This window comes from Phalaenopsis equestris, unplaced genomic scaffold (genome assembly GCF_001263595.1).
Source record: "Phalaenopsis equestris unplaced genomic scaffold, ASM126359v1 Scaffold001083, whole genome shotgun sequence".
Classification (NCBI taxonomy): Eukaryota; Viridiplantae; Streptophyta; class Magnoliopsida; order Asparagales; family Orchidaceae; genus Phalaenopsis; species Phalaenopsis equestris.
This window is the reverse complement of record NW_018165522.1, coordinates 105,625-123,172: the sequence shown is the minus strand read 5'-3', so window position 1 is coordinate 123,172 and position 17,548 is coordinate 105,625. Positions and strand designations below refer to the sequence as shown.

The 17,548-nt window shown below is 39.4% G+C and overlaps 2 protein-coding genes across 3 annotated transcripts in view; both read right to left on the bottom strand.

The window, feature by feature from the left end:
- Window positions 1-368: 368 nt before the first annotated feature.
- On the bottom strand, window positions 369-2,292 carry LOC110033070 (protein NUCLEAR FUSION DEFECTIVE 4-like). The gene is made up of 2 exons (XM_020736931.1): window positions 1,064-2,292; window positions 369-976 (listed from the first exon to the last, which is right to left on the bottom strand). The coding sequence occupies exons 1-2, from the start codon at window positions 2,182-2,184 to the stop codon at window positions 514-516; spliced, it is 1,584 nt and encodes a 527-aa protein (XP_020592590.1). The 5' UTR covers window positions 2,185-2,292; the 3' UTR covers window positions 369-513.
- A 3,601-nt stretch (window positions 2,293-5,893) lies between these two features.
- LOC110033069 (methyltransferase-like protein 1) overlaps window positions 5,894-17,548 on the bottom strand; it is a 53,222-nt gene continuing 41,567 nt past the window's right edge. The window contains exon 8 of one of the 2 annotated variants that reach the window (XM_020736929.1): window positions 5,894-6,421. The gene's annotated coding sequence lies outside the window, so the exon portion shown is untranslated. The remainder of the gene's footprint in view (window positions 6,422-17,548) is intronic. The other variant, XM_020736930.1, reaches the window with a different exon arrangement.

Sequence of the window (17,548 nt, the reverse complement as noted above, 5' to 3'; positions counted from 1 at the left end):
TTTGGAAAACATTGTTTGAGAAATTCCTCATGTGTTTGTTCAGAAAAAAAAAAATAAAAATAATAGTTGATTAATTTTAATATCATAATTGTTCATACTAGACCACATTATATCATTCCACACATTTATATAATAATAATAATAATAATAATAAAATTATCATGATTTTTATGTTTAAAAAATACTAAATTAATACTAAACATAAGAACATTTAACTCTTGATTATACAACTAAAATTCATAAAAAGCAAAGTTTTGACTGCAGGGCCTCAGCAAAAAATCATACTGAAAGACACAAAAATTATATAAATAAAAAAAGAGTAATTGTATTCAAATCTAATATCAAACATATTACAAAGCTAGGATTTTATAAATTATAAGAGAAAATCCCAGCCGTTCTCAGTGACATGATAATCACGGAGTCCACTACTCACTACTCACTACACACTATTACCATTTTCAAGTATGATGTTCTTCAACTAAATTATTCAATACTACTAAAAAGTTGATATTCCTAGCAACTAGAATCACTCATCCTTTCGTCTGAATCAACCTCCATTTCCCAAACCATGGAACGAAATCCGCGGCTTCGAGCATACAGGATTGCTGATAGAAATGTTCCCAAAGAGCAGACAGAACCAAAGATGATGAAGGTCCTGTTGTAGCAATCATCACCAAAGCAGGTGTTGCTTCCCCCTTCCTTCTGGTAAAAGACAGCAGACATGTAGCCGAAGAGGAAGGACCCGAATGGAATGTTCATGACAACGACGTTATGATTCACCGCAAAATGTTTGGTTCCGAATAGCTCTGTCGTCGCCGAGACAGCTACAGAAGTTATCGCTCCCGAACAAGCTCCTATAATGGCGGTGCTGGCATATAATATCAGGCTGCTTGACTTGAGCAGCAGGAAGAAAGATCCTGCTATTGGAGCCATCATTGTCGCCATAAGACCCGACCTTGAGAACTTGAATCCTCTTCTGAACAATTTTTCAGGGGAAAAAAGAAGTCTTGTAAGTACGACAAGCAGTACAGAACCTCCAAAAGAGAATTATAAAAAAACTTACTTTCCAACATAATAGTCTAGAATGGAAGGAAGGAGTCTGCCAAAAAAGCCAAACGAAGAAGACAAGGAAACGATGGAAGAAGTTCGAGAGAGGCCGCGGGATTCGGTGATCTGCCCCAAGTTGTTCAAGAACACCATACCAAGTGTTGCGCTGAACATATAACCGAAGAAATACAGCCAAAAGTCTATTTTTTTTAGCATCAATATCAAGCTAATTTGTTTCTTCACCTTTCCATCATCAGCTCCTTCATTCTTAAGCACGGAAACTACCACTCTATCTGCTCCTCCAACATCATCCAGAGTAAAATCATGAACTCTATTTTCCTTCTTGTTCTCAAATCCTTCTCTAAATTTAAGAAAAACTGGTATCACGACCGGTGCAATCAAAAGCACTCCCAGACTTATCATATGTTCTCTAGACCAAAATCCACTGGAAGCAGAGCCAATGCTGCCAAGAACTGAACAAGTTCCCGTCGCGATCGCGATTACGAACATCGCCACAAAAGCGCCGTTTGATCCTCCATCCTCTCTGCTATCTGCCACTCGAAGCAATGGAGAAACAGCAGAAGCTACAAAAAGAGGACAAACAGCATTAAGGAGAAGATAAGCTCTGGCCTTCTGGTCATGTTCTGGATGAAAAACTGAATCAGCCAATGCCGTATAAAGCTTGGCACTTAAGCCAACATAGCTTGTAGAAATTCCAACAGCAACAGAGCTATCTAAAGAGAAACTTCTGATACAGATTAAATAGCATACAGTATTGATCCAACAGATGCCATTACCAGCCACTGAAGTAAGCAAGAAAACTTGCCAATATGTTAAATTTGAGATCTTGTTTGCTAAGAAAAGATACTGAACGCCATAGCCAATGAAGCTGAAGGCTGCACCAATGAGCAGGACAAGTCGGAGAGGGAGATAGGTGGCTGCGAGTCCAGAAAGCCAGCCAAAGAGTTTTCCGGCATCAGAGGCGAAGGAAAGGTTGTTAAGCTGAATCTGTGAGATGGAAAGTAGTTGTTTGAGCTGAGAGGAGTATACTGGGAAGTCAGAGTTTGCACTGTTGATGGATTGAAGCCAGATGGTACCAACTAAGCTAAGCCATTGGAGGGAGGGAGAAGAAGACATGATTTGGGAGAAATGCTTCAGGTTTAAGAACAGCAAGAGTGGAGGAGTATTTAATGTTATAGATGGTGGACCTAGCAATCGATGAGGATACACATTGTTGTGGCTGGAAACTCGATATGTGGATTTTTGTTGACCATTATGCAAATGTTGCATATGAGCAAAGTTATGTATTTGTGTATAAATTATTTAGTGGCTCAAAAAATAATTTAGTTTGTGTAGAATTATCATTAAAGAATGATTTTTTAGATTAGTTTGTCACACTCGGATGCTTTACTGTATGAATGAATACGAAGGGTGTGAGGATTCACCTCTAAAAATCGAAAAAATATTACATATGGGTCAAGTGGGCCCACTGTTGCGGTGGGACCCACTTGACACGTAGCGCCTCACCATCAGACTCTGAACGCCAGTAACATCGGAGTCTGTATGTAATATTTTTTCGAGATGAAAACTTCTCTCCACCTTTCATCCTTCCTTCCTAGCTAATTATTTGGCAATTAAAGTTACCTCTAAATGTGCATTGTGATGAAATACACTAATTCTGTAAGAAAGAATTAACGGTGAGAGAGGAAGCAATTGAAAGAAGCAATGCAGGATAACCCAAAGCCAAATTCAACACGAAAAGTAACTTAAAAAAAATATGCTAATCAGCGAAACAAACTATATTCCCAAAGATAGTTTACTTATTATCATTTAATGATTGAAGAAATATCTTTCAAGAAATAGTAATGTGCTGCCTAAGTTTTTCATTGAAGGAGCAGCGGCCTATATAGCCTAAACAAAGGCAGATAAACGATGGCTTGAAAGCAGACAAGCATAGCTGGTTGGGTAGATTTCTTTTGTCAAGCGCGATTCAATGAAGCATGGAGATGTTAAATTATAATGGATATTTGAGATGATAGAAGATTAGATTATTCTTGCTAAGTTATTATTAGGAAGATTATTAAGATTTATAATGAGTTGTTTTATTTGCTGAATATAGAATTTCAATGAAAGGAATATGATATATTTTAAATATCTTAAAATTAGTTGGTTAGGTGTAAAATAAATGTAAAAGATTTTTTTTTTATTTTATTTTTATTTGAACATAAACTCAATGTAATGCCCAACGGGTGTAAACAACGGACACCATTGATGGCGATGATGGTTGTGGGTGATGGCAAACTATAACAGGTCGGGTTTATGGCGGTAAGTAGCCACGGGCAGCCCCAAACAGTGGGGGCCAGTGTCTAAGGCTGTAAAAAAGAAATTAAATAAATAAAATAAAAATTGTTCGAGAACAATTGTGTTCGGCTCATTAAATAGCATGTGTCATGTGAGCTAAATGCAAATAATATTTATGAGCTTGATTTATAGAAGAGCTCAACAAGAACAAACATTTAGTGTGTTCGACTTATTTTAACTCGAAGTACATAAAAGAAATTATTATAACATTGTTATATTAACTTTTATAAGGTATTTAAAAATATCAAAATTTTATTATGTTCTAAATTATTTTTGCTAACTTGGAGCCAAACACAAGCTGAAACGGACGAATGAATTCAAATCAAGCTAAGCTTGAAAATGTTATTCACAAGATTATTTCAAACAAAGAAAAAAAATGAAAGAGCTGAACACGAATAAGAACTAAGTTTGCTCGAGTTCGTTTTGTTTGCACCCCTGAGAAATTACTATTAATGTAGCTAAGAAATTTATTTCTTAAAATTTAGATTTGGCTAATCTTGCAACCAAGTTGCCTCTTGGATTAACAACTTTCCGAACGTTCACAATAAGAAATTAAAGCAGAGCTTCCTTTGCAGAATATTGATAGAGGCTTATTTCGAGAGGAACCAAAACATAGAAGAAAATATGTAGGTTGGTAGTCATATATGAGAAATTCCATTGATTTTTTTTCTTAAGCAAAAATCATATATGGGAAAAACTGCTGGGTTTTGCCCATGTCGAGAAATTTAGGGAGAAGAAAACACATAATCGACACAAAACCAGAAGAACGCAGAGATTTAACGAGGTTCGGCAAAGGTGCCTACATCCTCGGACGTAGAGCGACACCTTCCTTTTCAATATTCATAAAAGAGTACAAATACAAGAATTCAGAATCTCAGAGGCTCACCTAGGGTTACAAACAGGGCATATATATAACCTTATAGCACAATATGTAATAACTTAAATTATCCTTGTACTAAATCGCGGGGTGTTGCCCCTGCACCCCCAACTCACATAGTGAAACTCTCCCGTTTGGACAGATCCTTTCGCTCCACTCCAGCATCTGTCCCATTTATGGCATATGAGTCATACCTAACAACACAATCAAAAGATTTTCTACTACTTTCGACAATGAAGCAAATAAGACCAGGAGAATGCTATCAGAGTCCGTTTGGAATTCACTAAGTAGTCTCAATCAAAGATAGCTTCATTTTTTTTGGAATTCAGGATGCATAGGAGTTGAATTCAGGTCTAAAATTATTAGTAAATAGATGATATCATTCTCGGGTTGACCCAATCGAGCTTGTCCGGTTAGGCTACCAACTAAGACTAATAACAATGGTTCAACGGTGATGTAATGGAAATCATTGTGAGCAAACTTTTTTAATTGTTAGCTTGACGAATTTGGCTAATCCAACTTCTCACAATCAAATTATTCACAACAATTTTAATGGATTGAATGATCCAAATTAGAGGCAACAAAAATCGGCCAATAAAATGCAATCATGGAATCAAAATGCCCCTCACGTAAATTGCAATCCAATTCCATTGATGATTAGCAAACATTCATGAATCAAAATTAATTTGGTATCACTACTACCAATGTAGTCATGTGGAAGGGCATCAGGAGGTAGCACAAGGAGTATGAAACAGGTGTATACTTATTATTTTTTCCAAAATCAAATAAAATAAAAAATATTACCAAAGCACAAGCAATTTCTAAACATGCAATAACTTTTAAGGCATATAAAGAACAGTATTTCCAAAAACTCCGTACCGTGAATATTTATCCTATCTGATTGTTTTTTTTTCTCTCATTTCAAGGAGAGATTTGTCTATTTCGACTCCAGATGTGCGGACAACGGCCTGGATGCTGCGAAAAGAGCGGAGGTCCAATTCCCGCCATCAATCAGTGCATCCAGGTTGTTGTCTGCAAATCCAGACATCCGGATGTAATAATTTGTCCATTTCAAGTCTGAAACAGCATCCTTGATTAAAATTCTAACTAGGAAGACTCCAATAAATGAAGCTTCCCCTCATGTTGCTTTTCTCCATCGCCCCGTATTTTTTGGCTTCCCCAACACCTGTACCGTTATTTAGCAGGAAGCAACCTAAAAGGTGACGACTCCTGAACACTTGTGAATAAAAAAACTCCTGCCAATCAATTCCAACTTTTAAGAGTTTCTTAAATCAAAATGAAAATATAAAAAATGTATTCCTAAAGTATTGTGGTGCAACAATTCAATCTCGCGTCTTCGAAAAATTGATTTACAATGATCCCTCGCGTAGAATCATCACAAAAAAATTGATCTAATTTTAGTCCCTCGATTATACAAAATTGATCTCAATTTAATCTCGAGTGACTAATTGGGATCCATTTCCAAATAATTGGGGGATCATTTTGACATTTAGGCCATTTACTCATCACTCAAATGGCCTTCCAATGAACATTTCATATTTCCAAAGGCAGACAAATTCCTAATGAATCTAAAATATCACCCAAAAATCATTCATAATAAACTTCTACATGGAACAAATAATATACACCATTAATCAAAAAGAGTAAGCAAAGACAATTTTTTGACATCAATGAATGTTTATTGTATCAATAAAAAAGAGAAGCCAACCCCACCAGCTTAATCTGATCACAGATCAACCAAGGCCGGCGAAAACCAACTCAGGCTGCCCGAAAATAATGCCAGATGACTGGACCGCCGATTCCAAGACGGAAACAAACACCATAGCCACCAAACCGACCTCGTGAAAACGGCAAATGCATTTCCTCATTATAACCCCAAGCACCACAGATATCACAGCCTGCCAGTGAACCATCTCTCTGTTTCTCTGAGTCATAAATTCAAACGGGATGAATCCATTATAAGAAACAGGAATAGAAATGTGTGGATATAAGAAATCATTTAAAAGGCAATAAGCGTTGTAAATGAGTGTGATGCTTAGTAGGAGGTACAAAAATGCATCCAGCCCCTGCACAAATAGATTAATTCCTGTACGTCTGAAGTGGCGGACCACATACCTACAAATGAAGGAGATAGAAATAGTTAGAAATCTTATAATAAAAAATGGGGGCATTTACATATATACCACCCATTTCTTATGCATTTACATATCTAACATCTAAACTTATTTATTTGCACTTCATGCTTTAGAAACTAAATAAAATCTCCTAGTGCTTCACATTGCATTTTGCATATTCACAACCTCCATCTCAAAAGAGTATTGCATTATGCCCAAAAATAAGGTAAAAAAAAAAAGCCTTCAAGTCATTAAGAATATGACAAGTAGCATGCATATATTGTTGTCTTCATCCAAGCCTAGAAAGGTCTTTTTAGAAAGAAAGGCAAAAATAATAATTCCACCAATAATTTTAACACTAAGAACATTGTTGATGAGCGAGCAGGTACTGTAGCTCCCGAGGAGTTACGCAAATACCCTGCATAATGCCCTGGACCGAACCAGGTAGTCGGTCAGTCCTCTTAGGCCGCTCCTAGTTATCTTATTATAAATTTGTTTTCCTAGGGGTTTAGGGTTAGTTTTTTATGTGTTTTGTATCAGGAGAGCCATCTGCGTCTCTTCTTCCCTGCGAGAGAAGTATCTTGGTTTCAAGGTCGTGCTTCGGTTGTATCTTGCTCTCCAAGTAGTGTTTAACCTTCCCCCACTCCTCCGCATCCGTCATGCTTCGCTGCCTCACATTCCTCCTTTCTGAAAAACAACTACAACAATCATTTTGTTGTTCTCCTGCAGTTTCCTAGATGTCTAGCCCTTTTCCTCGCTGTCCTGCCTAGGACAGCCTTCCTTTAGCTATCCAGCAACCCACTGCATCCCCCATTGCCATTCCAGCACTCCATCCTAGCTGCCAGTGCCTCCAGCCAACCGCAACCTTGTTTGCATCCTCCCAACAGCCCACACAGCCCTCGCAATCCACTACCGCCCCTTCCCAACCTTCCTTGCAGCCGCCCACACCATCGGGGCAGCTGCCACCTCATGGCACCCGCCGCCATTTCCACCTTTCCCTATTGCTACCATCAACCCGAACAGCCCTCACACATCGTTCCCCGGCAAACCGCTGCCTTCTTGTTTCTGTTTTCCAACAGACTTTTCCACCTTCGCACCACCTTCCAAACCTTCACCGACCACCACCGCCACCCCGAGATTCACCCTCGTAGAATGTTTGTGTCGTGTCAGTTGTTACTTTCGATTTCAGGTCTCGTGAGAGTTGTTATTTCCTATTCCAGTTGGTTGCTTGTAAACTCTTATTTAACTTTTACTAACAAAATTTATTATTTCATTGTAATTTGGGTTAACTCAGATATTATTTGGTATCATAGCTAGCCTAATCCTGATCCTATCCTAGGGTTCTAGCACCATTTGTGCCCCAAAAAAAAACCAAAAATTATCATTTCCTTCCACCCTACACACCACCGTCCACCAACCCATAGCCAAACCGTAATCATACCACTAAGGAGATAATTGTCATACGCTGATAAGAAGTTTACCTTGGATGAGATACAACAACTCTAAGGAATGCTGTAATGACTCAATGAATTGAGGAAAGAAAATTAATCGGACGGGTTACCCGTACCCAAAATGATGACTTATTAGATCGAAAGAATGGAGTAAACCTCTTCCATCATGCGAATACCAATAATGAAACTCTACCCCAAAATTTTTACCCTTAATATCTGAGAAGCCAGTATTTTAAAAGTAACGTTGGATTTACCATGTTTCGGAGGCCACATGGATCCTGACGAGGTTATCAAGTGGCTTTGGATCCTGGAATGGGTCTTTAAGTGTTAGGACGTCCCACCAGACAACATGACGCAACTAACTGCCAGCAAGTTAGGGAAGAGTGCTTTTTAGTGATGGGCAAACTTGAAGATTCTTCAACAGCGAGAAGAAAAGATTAAAATTACTACCTACTCCAAGATGAAACGGGAGATGCAGCGTCAGTACCTACCAATTCACTATCGACTGAATGTACAGACCCCAAATTCAAAAGTGGAGAGATCACATCACCAGGTGACCACATCTTAAAAATAAGGTTCAACCCCAAGATCTCATAGCCAAAGTACACCCAAGGGAACATACAAGCTGACCCCGCCTGAGGAAGCACTAGGTCAGAGTGGAGAACGAGTGGAACCAATTTGCATTCTCAAATGTCCCAGCCAAAAGTGTTTAAAGTGTTATGAATTTGAGCATATCAAATCAGAATGCACATTTAGAAGAATTATCCCTTTCATAGATTTGGGAGCACTTGAAAAAATAAACAGTGATTGAGGAGAAGATGAAGCTTGCAACGAAGATTCTCAACTTTCAGCCGACGAGAAAGAGGCACCATCGATTCCAATTGAATTCATTTGAGAGATTACAGCTGAGTTGACAGTAGTTGTTCTAGAATAAAGCAAGTCTGAAATAATAGGCATTCATGCAGAGTGTGAGGTTGAGGTGCCACAAGTTACCTTTTTGCAGACATTGAGAGAAGCATCAACAGAACTAGCATTAGATGTCCCAAATGACCACGAGTTTGAGGAGCAGTTGCCAGACACAGAGCATCCTCACGTAAGAGAATTTCAAAATTTTCAAATATATAGCCTACCTCCTAAAATAATTCTACTGATGGAGGTCTAGCTTGTCAGAGACGAGAAGATTTTGAGTCACTTCTAAAAGAAAATGAGTTATTTGGGTATTAAAATCACCCCCCAAAATTATATCTCCTAAGTGGTTGTTAGTGAAAGTTGCTCAGCATGGCGTAGATTTTGTCTCAGAGTTGAATCCTCCTAACATAACTTTTTACTAGATACACTTGAACGAATATAAGGAGTTGAAGATCCAAATTACAGATTTAATCGCTCGAGACTTGGTTCATGAGAATTTTCATCCATGTGCAGTTCGAGCTCGGGATATGTCAAAAGAGGATGAATACTTATTCTATCGGGATGTGTATCGAAATGATATTGTCTACAAGGTTGATCTACTGAGAAATTATAATACTTCTACTACCTTCAAAGTGGCAGACCTGACTCCATACTATGAGAACATTGAAGATTCAAAAAATGAAGTTAAAGCTCCCCCGACCCCAGAAAATTGACGAGGGAGCAAACACTGTAGCTCCCGAGCAAGAGTTACACAAACAAAAAAAAAACCATGATCGAAAATACCATGGACCAAACCCGATCCAAGAAGAATCTTTATTGAGGAGTTGGTCGGTCCTCTTAGGCGACTCTTAGTTATCTATATTTATTTTCGTAGGAGTCTATGATTAGTTTTTCATGTGTTTTGAATCGAGCAGCCACCAGCTTCTCTTCATCCCTATGAGGGTTGTATCTTAATTTATGGGTGGTGATTGTATGGTCTCCACATGTTTTTTATCCTTCCCCAACTCCTCTGCATTAATCTCGCCTTGTTGTCTCGCATTCCTCCTCGCTACAGGCCACCCCGATAGCAATATTTTTGCAGTTTTCCTGCAGTTTCCTCGTTGTGATGCCCAGGACAGCCCTCCTTTAGTTGTCTGGCAGCCCACCGCATCCCCCATCGCCGTTCCAACCCTCCATTCTCGTTGCTAGCACCTCCAGCTAGCCGCAAACCTGGCGTACATCTTCCCAGCAGCCAACATAGCCCTCCCAATCAACTATCGTCCCTTCCCACCCTTCATTGTAGTCCCCCTAATCCATTGGCTAGCCAACTTCGACCGCTTCATCATTGTAATCGTTGCCAATTTTGCCCTTCCCCCTTGATGTCATCAACCTGGAGAGCCTTTACACATCATCCCCCAACTGTGCACTTGTTGTCCGACCCCGGGAAACTGCAATCTTGTTGTTTTTCGCTTGTCAATTGTCTTTTCCACCCCCGCGTCAGCTTCCAAATCCCCCCCCCCCCCCCCCCCCAACATAAAAAGAAATCCAAACTCAATTTCTAGTGTTTTGAGTGTTTTAATTTGCAATTCCAATTGGTTGTTTGTAAGTCCATATTTCGGTTTCAATAATAAATTTGCTTTTCTGTTAGAATTTGTGTCAACTCCGATATCAATTGTGATAGGATTCTATATTAGATTTTCCCACAAAAATTAAAGCAAACATATTTTTATTGCAAGAATATCAACATAAGTACCTACAAGTTGAGAGGTAGGTGATTTCTCCCAGTTTCTATAATTTGAGGGGTAGGAAATCTGTCATAAATCTAAACCTAAGACTCACAACAATAATCTCATGCATCAACCCCTAACCCTAAACCTATTAGGAGCTATTCATAATAAACAATAATAAAAAACTCAATTGTCTTTAATACTCCTCTCCCAAAAAGACACATTGTCCTCAATGTGAGAAAAAAAAAGTGTTCCTCCACCACTATTTCCTTTGTTTCTTCATCACCTGCGTCCTCATCACATACTATGAGAACCTGTAATATTCGATTTTTGCAAGTGCCATGGAATAAACTTCTCATCATACTGTAAACATAAGCCCTTGGTTCACTTTTCCTGAATTCATCTCTATACGACGCTTGAGTGTTGCCCATGATTGTGGCTTATGATTCTTGTCCAGTGAAGCCTCCCTCTGAACTTCCACTATTTGAGTTTTTGGCATCATTGTGACTACAGCAGTTCGGTATGGTGCTCTACCTAAGTTGCTCTTTATAGCTTGTTTCATTGTATTTTTATCTTCAACCAACGATGTTATTTTCATAGATTCCCCCAATCATTGTGGTCTCAACAGGCAAACTGATGCTTGAATCTCTAACTTCAACTTTTTCATAAAATTGTCTTCCAACACTTCTTCTGATATCCCACTCAAACAGTCGGATAACATCTCAAATTTCTCCCTATAATCCGTGCAAATTCTTCCTAGACAAATGCAAAAAATTTCTCGTGTAAATTTCATTTCCTTGTGGTTCAGAAGTGCTACAACAATCGAAACTTGAATTCATCTCATGCCGAATTGCCTCACATTGTTCTCTATATTGATACCATGCTACAGTCTTTCCTTCCAAACACAACTGTCGTCATCAATTTTTCTTCTCCCGTCAATCCATTAACAGCAAAGTATCTATCCACACGATAAGCCAAACCGTAAGCATCCTCTCCTTCAAATATTAGTATCTTCAGCTTCCTCCTGCATGAGTCTCCCCAATTTCCTTGAACGAACTTATTCCACCAATAAAACGGTGGTTGGGTTCCCTTTTTAGACCCATATTGATTCCTCTTCTTCCATAGTCTGCCGCACCCATACTAAGCTCACACGTTCCCGTAAGCTTGAGAATTACCTTCTGCCCGAAAGATTGCTACAAAAAAAAGGCACTGCTGCGGTTGGATGCATCCCTGTCAGGTCCCATCCACCATGATTCCCTGTTTTGGGTCAAAATCTTTCAAATTAACCTCTCCTGTCTTAAATCATCTATTGTTGCATTCTGCTTGTTGCCTCTCGTTCCAGCTATTTGGATGTTGTGTCATTCCTTCCAATTGCTAACGCTCGAGTCTGCTTTTCATTCCTTCACTCGATCTGGCAGCTCCAGATCCACCTGAGACAACTATGCCTCCCTGGTGTCAAATGAATTCTTATGATTGTTGTCACTCTCTTCTGCTCCAGGCATCACCGCTCGATCCCGCTACACAGGTGGTGAAAGGTTTGTGTGAGACTCTGCAATCTTCTTTATCATTTCTTATAGGGTTATGAACCTCCCCTCCATGGCCGAAAAACACTCTATTCCAAATCAAATTTGACTGATCTCTTCCGTTATTTTTTCCTCCAAAGCATCCACCTTTTTTGTTACCCTTCAATCTCGTATGGTTCTTGAGCTATCTCGATCGCAACAAACTCCAAATGTGGTTCAACACATAACTCCTACAGGCTGCGTGGAACTATGGACTCGCAATTCTAAAATCCCTATAAGCGGGTTCAAAGCAGGTGTCATGTGGGTCTCTAGAAACCATTAACAAAAATTCTTGTGCGCGGGTCGGCGTGCAACTCCTGCACACCGTGCTGGAATCTGGATGCCACGATCCCGAAATTTTGTATGCAAGCTCAGAGCAAACTTCTATATGTAGAGTCAAACTCCGGAAAGCGTCCTCTGTATGCCATGATCCCTTCCAAACTAGCGAGTCTGGACGTTGTGATCCCTTCGCACTAGCTCAAATCACGACAATACCGAGGGAACAAAGCGGGAGGAGAAAGAATAAATTTTTTGTTCACTGTACCACGATCTGAAGAAAGTTTCGGTTGTCTCGAAGCCATGGTATGAATGAAGTTTCAATTCTCTGTATGTCGAGCTCCTGTCGTTGCCTTTTCCACGAACAAGGGAGGAAATTTCGTGTCACTTTTTTTCCTTCTCTGTGAAGTTCTTCAGTTTTGGATATCTGTAAGTCGTGATACTGTCATTGCCTTCTGTGGAAGCTCACGATCTCGTATCATGTAGTACGCCTAGAAGTCTTCGGTCGCTTCCCCTTTTGAATCCCAGAAATCTTGCTCTTATACTATTTGATAGGATTCTAGACAGATTTTCCCATAAAAATTAGGATTAACACAATTTTATTGCAATGACATCAAACATTTAACAATAATACCAATATAAGCGCCAATAATTTAAGATACAAACAATCTCTCAATTCCTACAATTTGAGAGATAGGAAATCACTCCCAAACCCTAAACCTAAGTCCCGCAATAATAATCTTATGTATTACCAAATCCTAAACCTATTAGGGTCTAATTACTAAACAATAATAAATAACAAAAGACTTGATTTCCTTAGACTAATAAAGGACTAAATTGCCCCTTTCGCACTGGCGTAACACATTGTTTCCTAGAAGAAATTACTAATTACAATCTTTAAAACCATCCAACATAACCGTTGTACAACTAAAAATGGATCCAATTTGGATCACTAAGTGGAGTTCCTACGCAATAGCAGCCGTAGTTTTTTCCAACAAGGGGAGCGGGAGCCATCATCTATACCTCACTACCACGCTGCAAATCTATAAATATGTTGAAATTTCATAATATTTTGAATCTATTACGCATATAAAATGAACGAATGGGTCAAAATCCTATCTGTCATTCATCTTAAATAGGGTATTACAATGTTTTACAAATAAATCCCTAGACTTCTTCCCTTCTTACCAATAGGGCCCTAAATAAGGTCTAATTTTCAACACTCCCTTTCAAAATGGGCAAAAGATATCCACTGAGCTCATCTTGTCACATAATCTAGACAAATCTAATGAACTAAATCCTTTAGTGAGACAACAGTCACTTGCTCTCAGTGGCTTCATGACTTGGCTCCAGTAGCCTGTTATTCAGTTTTCCTTAATGAAGAATCTATCAATCTCTATATATTTGGTTCAATCATTTTGCACTGGGTTTTTGACAATGTTGATTACTAACTTGTTGTCACACTACAATATCATTTGAGTTCCTTGGGCCACTTTGAGCTCAACCAACAAGGCTCTCAGCCATATCATTTTGGCAGCGCCTAAGGCCATGGCCCTACACTCTGCCACTATTGTTGACCTTGCTACTACAGACTATTTCTTGGTCTTCCAAGGGACAAAGTTGCCCACTACGAACATGCAGTGTCCTGAGGTGGACCTTTTGTCATCTGCAAAGCTAGCCCAGTCAGCGTAACAAAATCCCTCAATGTCTACATGCCCATTTTTCATGATGATAAACCCCTTCTCTGGTGCACTTTTCAAGTACCTCAGAATCTGATGCACTGCATCCTTATGACCCTTCCTTGGATCATGCATGTAAGGGCTCACCAAGCTTATTGCAAAAGAGATGTCGGGTACTGTGTGATAGATAAATTAGTTGGCCCACCAATCTTTGGTACCTCTCACGATTAATAGATTCTCCTACCCCCGCACTCTGCTTGGAGAGACTGCAGGTTTGCACTACAACATATTTGAGTCCTTCAGGTGATCTAGTATGTACTTCTTTGGGACCTCAAGTTCATGGGACACTTCAATACCAAAAAAGTATCTGAGGTGTCCAAGATACTTCACCTCAAATACATTATCCAATCTTACCTTTGGGCAAATCTCTGTCTCTTCATCGCTGGTGACAATAATGTCATCAACATACATAACAAGTATAGTAGTGTGACTATGTTATTGAAAGAACACAGTATCATCTACATTAATTTGCTGATATCTCATGCCCATCATAGCCTTTCTAAATTTATCAACCCAGGCACAAGGAGACTGTTTCAAGCTATAGAGTGACTTCCTAAGCCTACACACCTTGCCCACTGTCTGGAATGTATTAAATTCAGGTGATATCTCCATATATACCTCCTACAATAACTCACCATGAAGAAATTCATTCTTTACATCAATTTGATGTAACCTCTACTCACCATTCACTGATAGAGAAACCAGTGTTTTTGGTGTGCTCATCTTTGCTACTAGTGCAAAGGTTTTATCTTCTCTTCAGGAGTTTGCTATCATATTTCTGACTATCCCTTTCGCCACCAATCGTGTTTTGTATTGTTCTATCTTCCCTTCTGGAGTTTGCTTCACTGTAAAGATTCACTTGCACCCATATGTTTTTCCCCCGCTGGTAGTGGCACTATCTCCCAAGTTCAGTTTTTATCAAGATCCTTAAGCTCTTCATGCATAACTGCTTTCCACTTGGGATCCTCCTTAGCAACCAGTCGACACTTTGTTATAGAGACAGTGTCCAAAGATACAATGAATGCTCCATATAAATGTGATATGTTAGAATATGAAACAAAATTAGCAATATCATGTTCCCACCCAAAACGATCGAGAGGATATCCCGCATTGTTACAAGACGTCCTCCTTAAAGTTGTGGGGTTAGGAAAAAGAGGAATTTATCATCTGAGAGTTTTAAGTCGGAGGTGGATGGTGTAGGTATCTCAACAGTCAGAAAAAACCAGGACAAGGGACTAGTTGGCATAAGTCGCATTATAGGCATCGTTTTCCATTTTGTTTCCTCTCTGTACATACACCCTTAGCAATGTTAAAATAAATAACACATTTTAGTTGTTAGTTGAAAAATAATGACACCTAATGGATAAAAGATTCACTGAAAAAAGAGCATGCAAAATACTGGACAAAGTCATATAACTGGTACCCCTCACTGTACTCTTACCAACTACAGTTTGTGTTGTACCATCAGTAGTCTTAATGCTCTCTGGTACTGCTAGGGGAGTATAGGAAGAAAGTTTTTGGCAGTACCTGTCACATGTCGAGAAGAACCAGAATATACCATCCATTTAGATGATTCTGTGGTGGAAATAGTGGCAAGAGCATGTGTATCACAAGCACTTTTTTAGAGTGAGCATAAGTGGCAATATTACCCCTTGATGGTGACTGGTATAAAGTATCCTCAGCCACATCTCCTGTTGCTTTCTGCTTCCTCTTCCTCTTAAATTGTTCCAGACACTCACGATCCTCATTGATACAAAGTCTACCTCCTTCCATCAAATTTGTCCAATAGCTCTCTCTTCCACCATTTAGATAACCACGGCCACGGCCTCCACCCTGTCCATGTCCACCTGTCTCTTTCTCCTTAGGTAGCCTAGGATAAGTTTTGCTCAGATGCCCAAATTCACCACAGTTTTAGCATTTACGAGTCTCCCCTGGACATCCATCATACCTGAAGCTCAAGGCAGCCAAAGTTGATCGCTCTCCTGGAAGTCCACTCGACTCAGAGTGTAACTTCATGCGACTCTCTTTCTATATCATCGCAGCAATGACCTCATCCAATGAAGGGATAGTTGCATGAGCTAGGAGAACTGATCTACTATAATCAAAAGTCGGGTTCAGATGAGCCAAGAACTGCATGATCCTCATTTGTGCAAATATCTCCCCTTTCATGCACTCTGGATCACCATAACTTGGCATCGATGAGAAGTAATCAAGGTCCGCCCATAGCCGCTGCACATCTATGGAATACTCCTGAATCGATCTATCACCTTATGCCACAAACACTATCTCATGCTGAATCTGGAACACTCTCATGTGATTCTCAGCTCCAACATAGATTTTCTTTAACTTCGCCCAGATGTCCCTCACATTTTGAATGTCCTCAGCTGATGAAGCAATTGATGGAACCATCGAGTTTAATAGCCAAGTGTAAAACAAGGCATGTGTAGTCCTCCACTCATCTCCCTCAGCATTGTCACTCTTTGGATCGACCACGCCAAGTGTCTCTCTAGTCTTTTCCCTACCAGAGCAGCCTAGATCCATCTTAATTAACTCAGATATGTGGTCATTCCATTGAACTTCAGATCCACAGGAGAGATATATAGTTTTACCTACGTTTAAACACGTGTTAAAGTAGTGTCTCCCATCAAGATGCTAGCTCCATGTATGAGCCCGACCAGGACCTTCAAAAATTCAAGATCTATCTTCCCCAAAAATTCCAATCCTTTATCTCCTGCCTTATTTCTGTCTCCTGACATCTTCAATCACAAGGATTTAAGCGATTTCCTTCTTGCAAGTTCGTACAATCCGTTTTGCCTTAGCCTGTAGGAAGTGCAAACCGTCTATCCCGCACACAAAATTGCATCAGGCCTACCTCCCTATGTCACGATTCCACAAAGTCTCCTATATCGCAGCTAGAACCCGTTGAGAAAGCAATGACAAAACTGCTGCTTACGAGGACCATCGAGTTGCTTCTGCCTCCCTATTGTTTGAAGTCGAAGACTCTAATCGCGACCGCTTGTTTGCTTCTACCTCTCTACACGAAGCCTCTAATAGTGACTTTTTCGCGAGGTTGAAGCGAAAGTAGAGGTGTAAACGAGCCGAACACGAACAAGCCCAAGCTCAACTCGTGTTCGGCTCGTTTATATTTCGAGCTCAAAAAGTGTGTTCATGTTCGGCTCGTTTACTTAACGAGCCAAACACAAACTGTTCACGAACAAAGAGTCATTTTAACAATCCTAATCACTTAGCCATAAGATGTTAAGGGTTGGGGCAAGATGTAAAAATTATTGTTTAAATTAAAACATCATTAGAATCTAGATTATTCTATTTTCTTAATTAATATTTTTAATTGATTATAAATCTTTGTAGTCTTGTAATTAATTTATATATATATATAAGCAGGTAGATAGATAGATAGATATAATTTATTAGTATTTTGAGCCCAAACGACCCAAATACGAACCAACAAATCTCTGATCGTGTTC

Excerpts from the sequence above, each read along its gene's own strand:
- LOC110033070 (XM_020736931.1), bottom strand. The coding sequence starts at position 2,184 with ATGTCTTCTTCTCCCTCCCTCCAATGGCTTAGCTTAGTTGGTACCATC. Across the intron at positions 977-1,063 it reads CTAGACTATTATGTTGGAAA|AAGAGGATTCAAGTTCTCAA; the intron begins GTAAGTTTTTTT and ends AAAATTGTTCAG.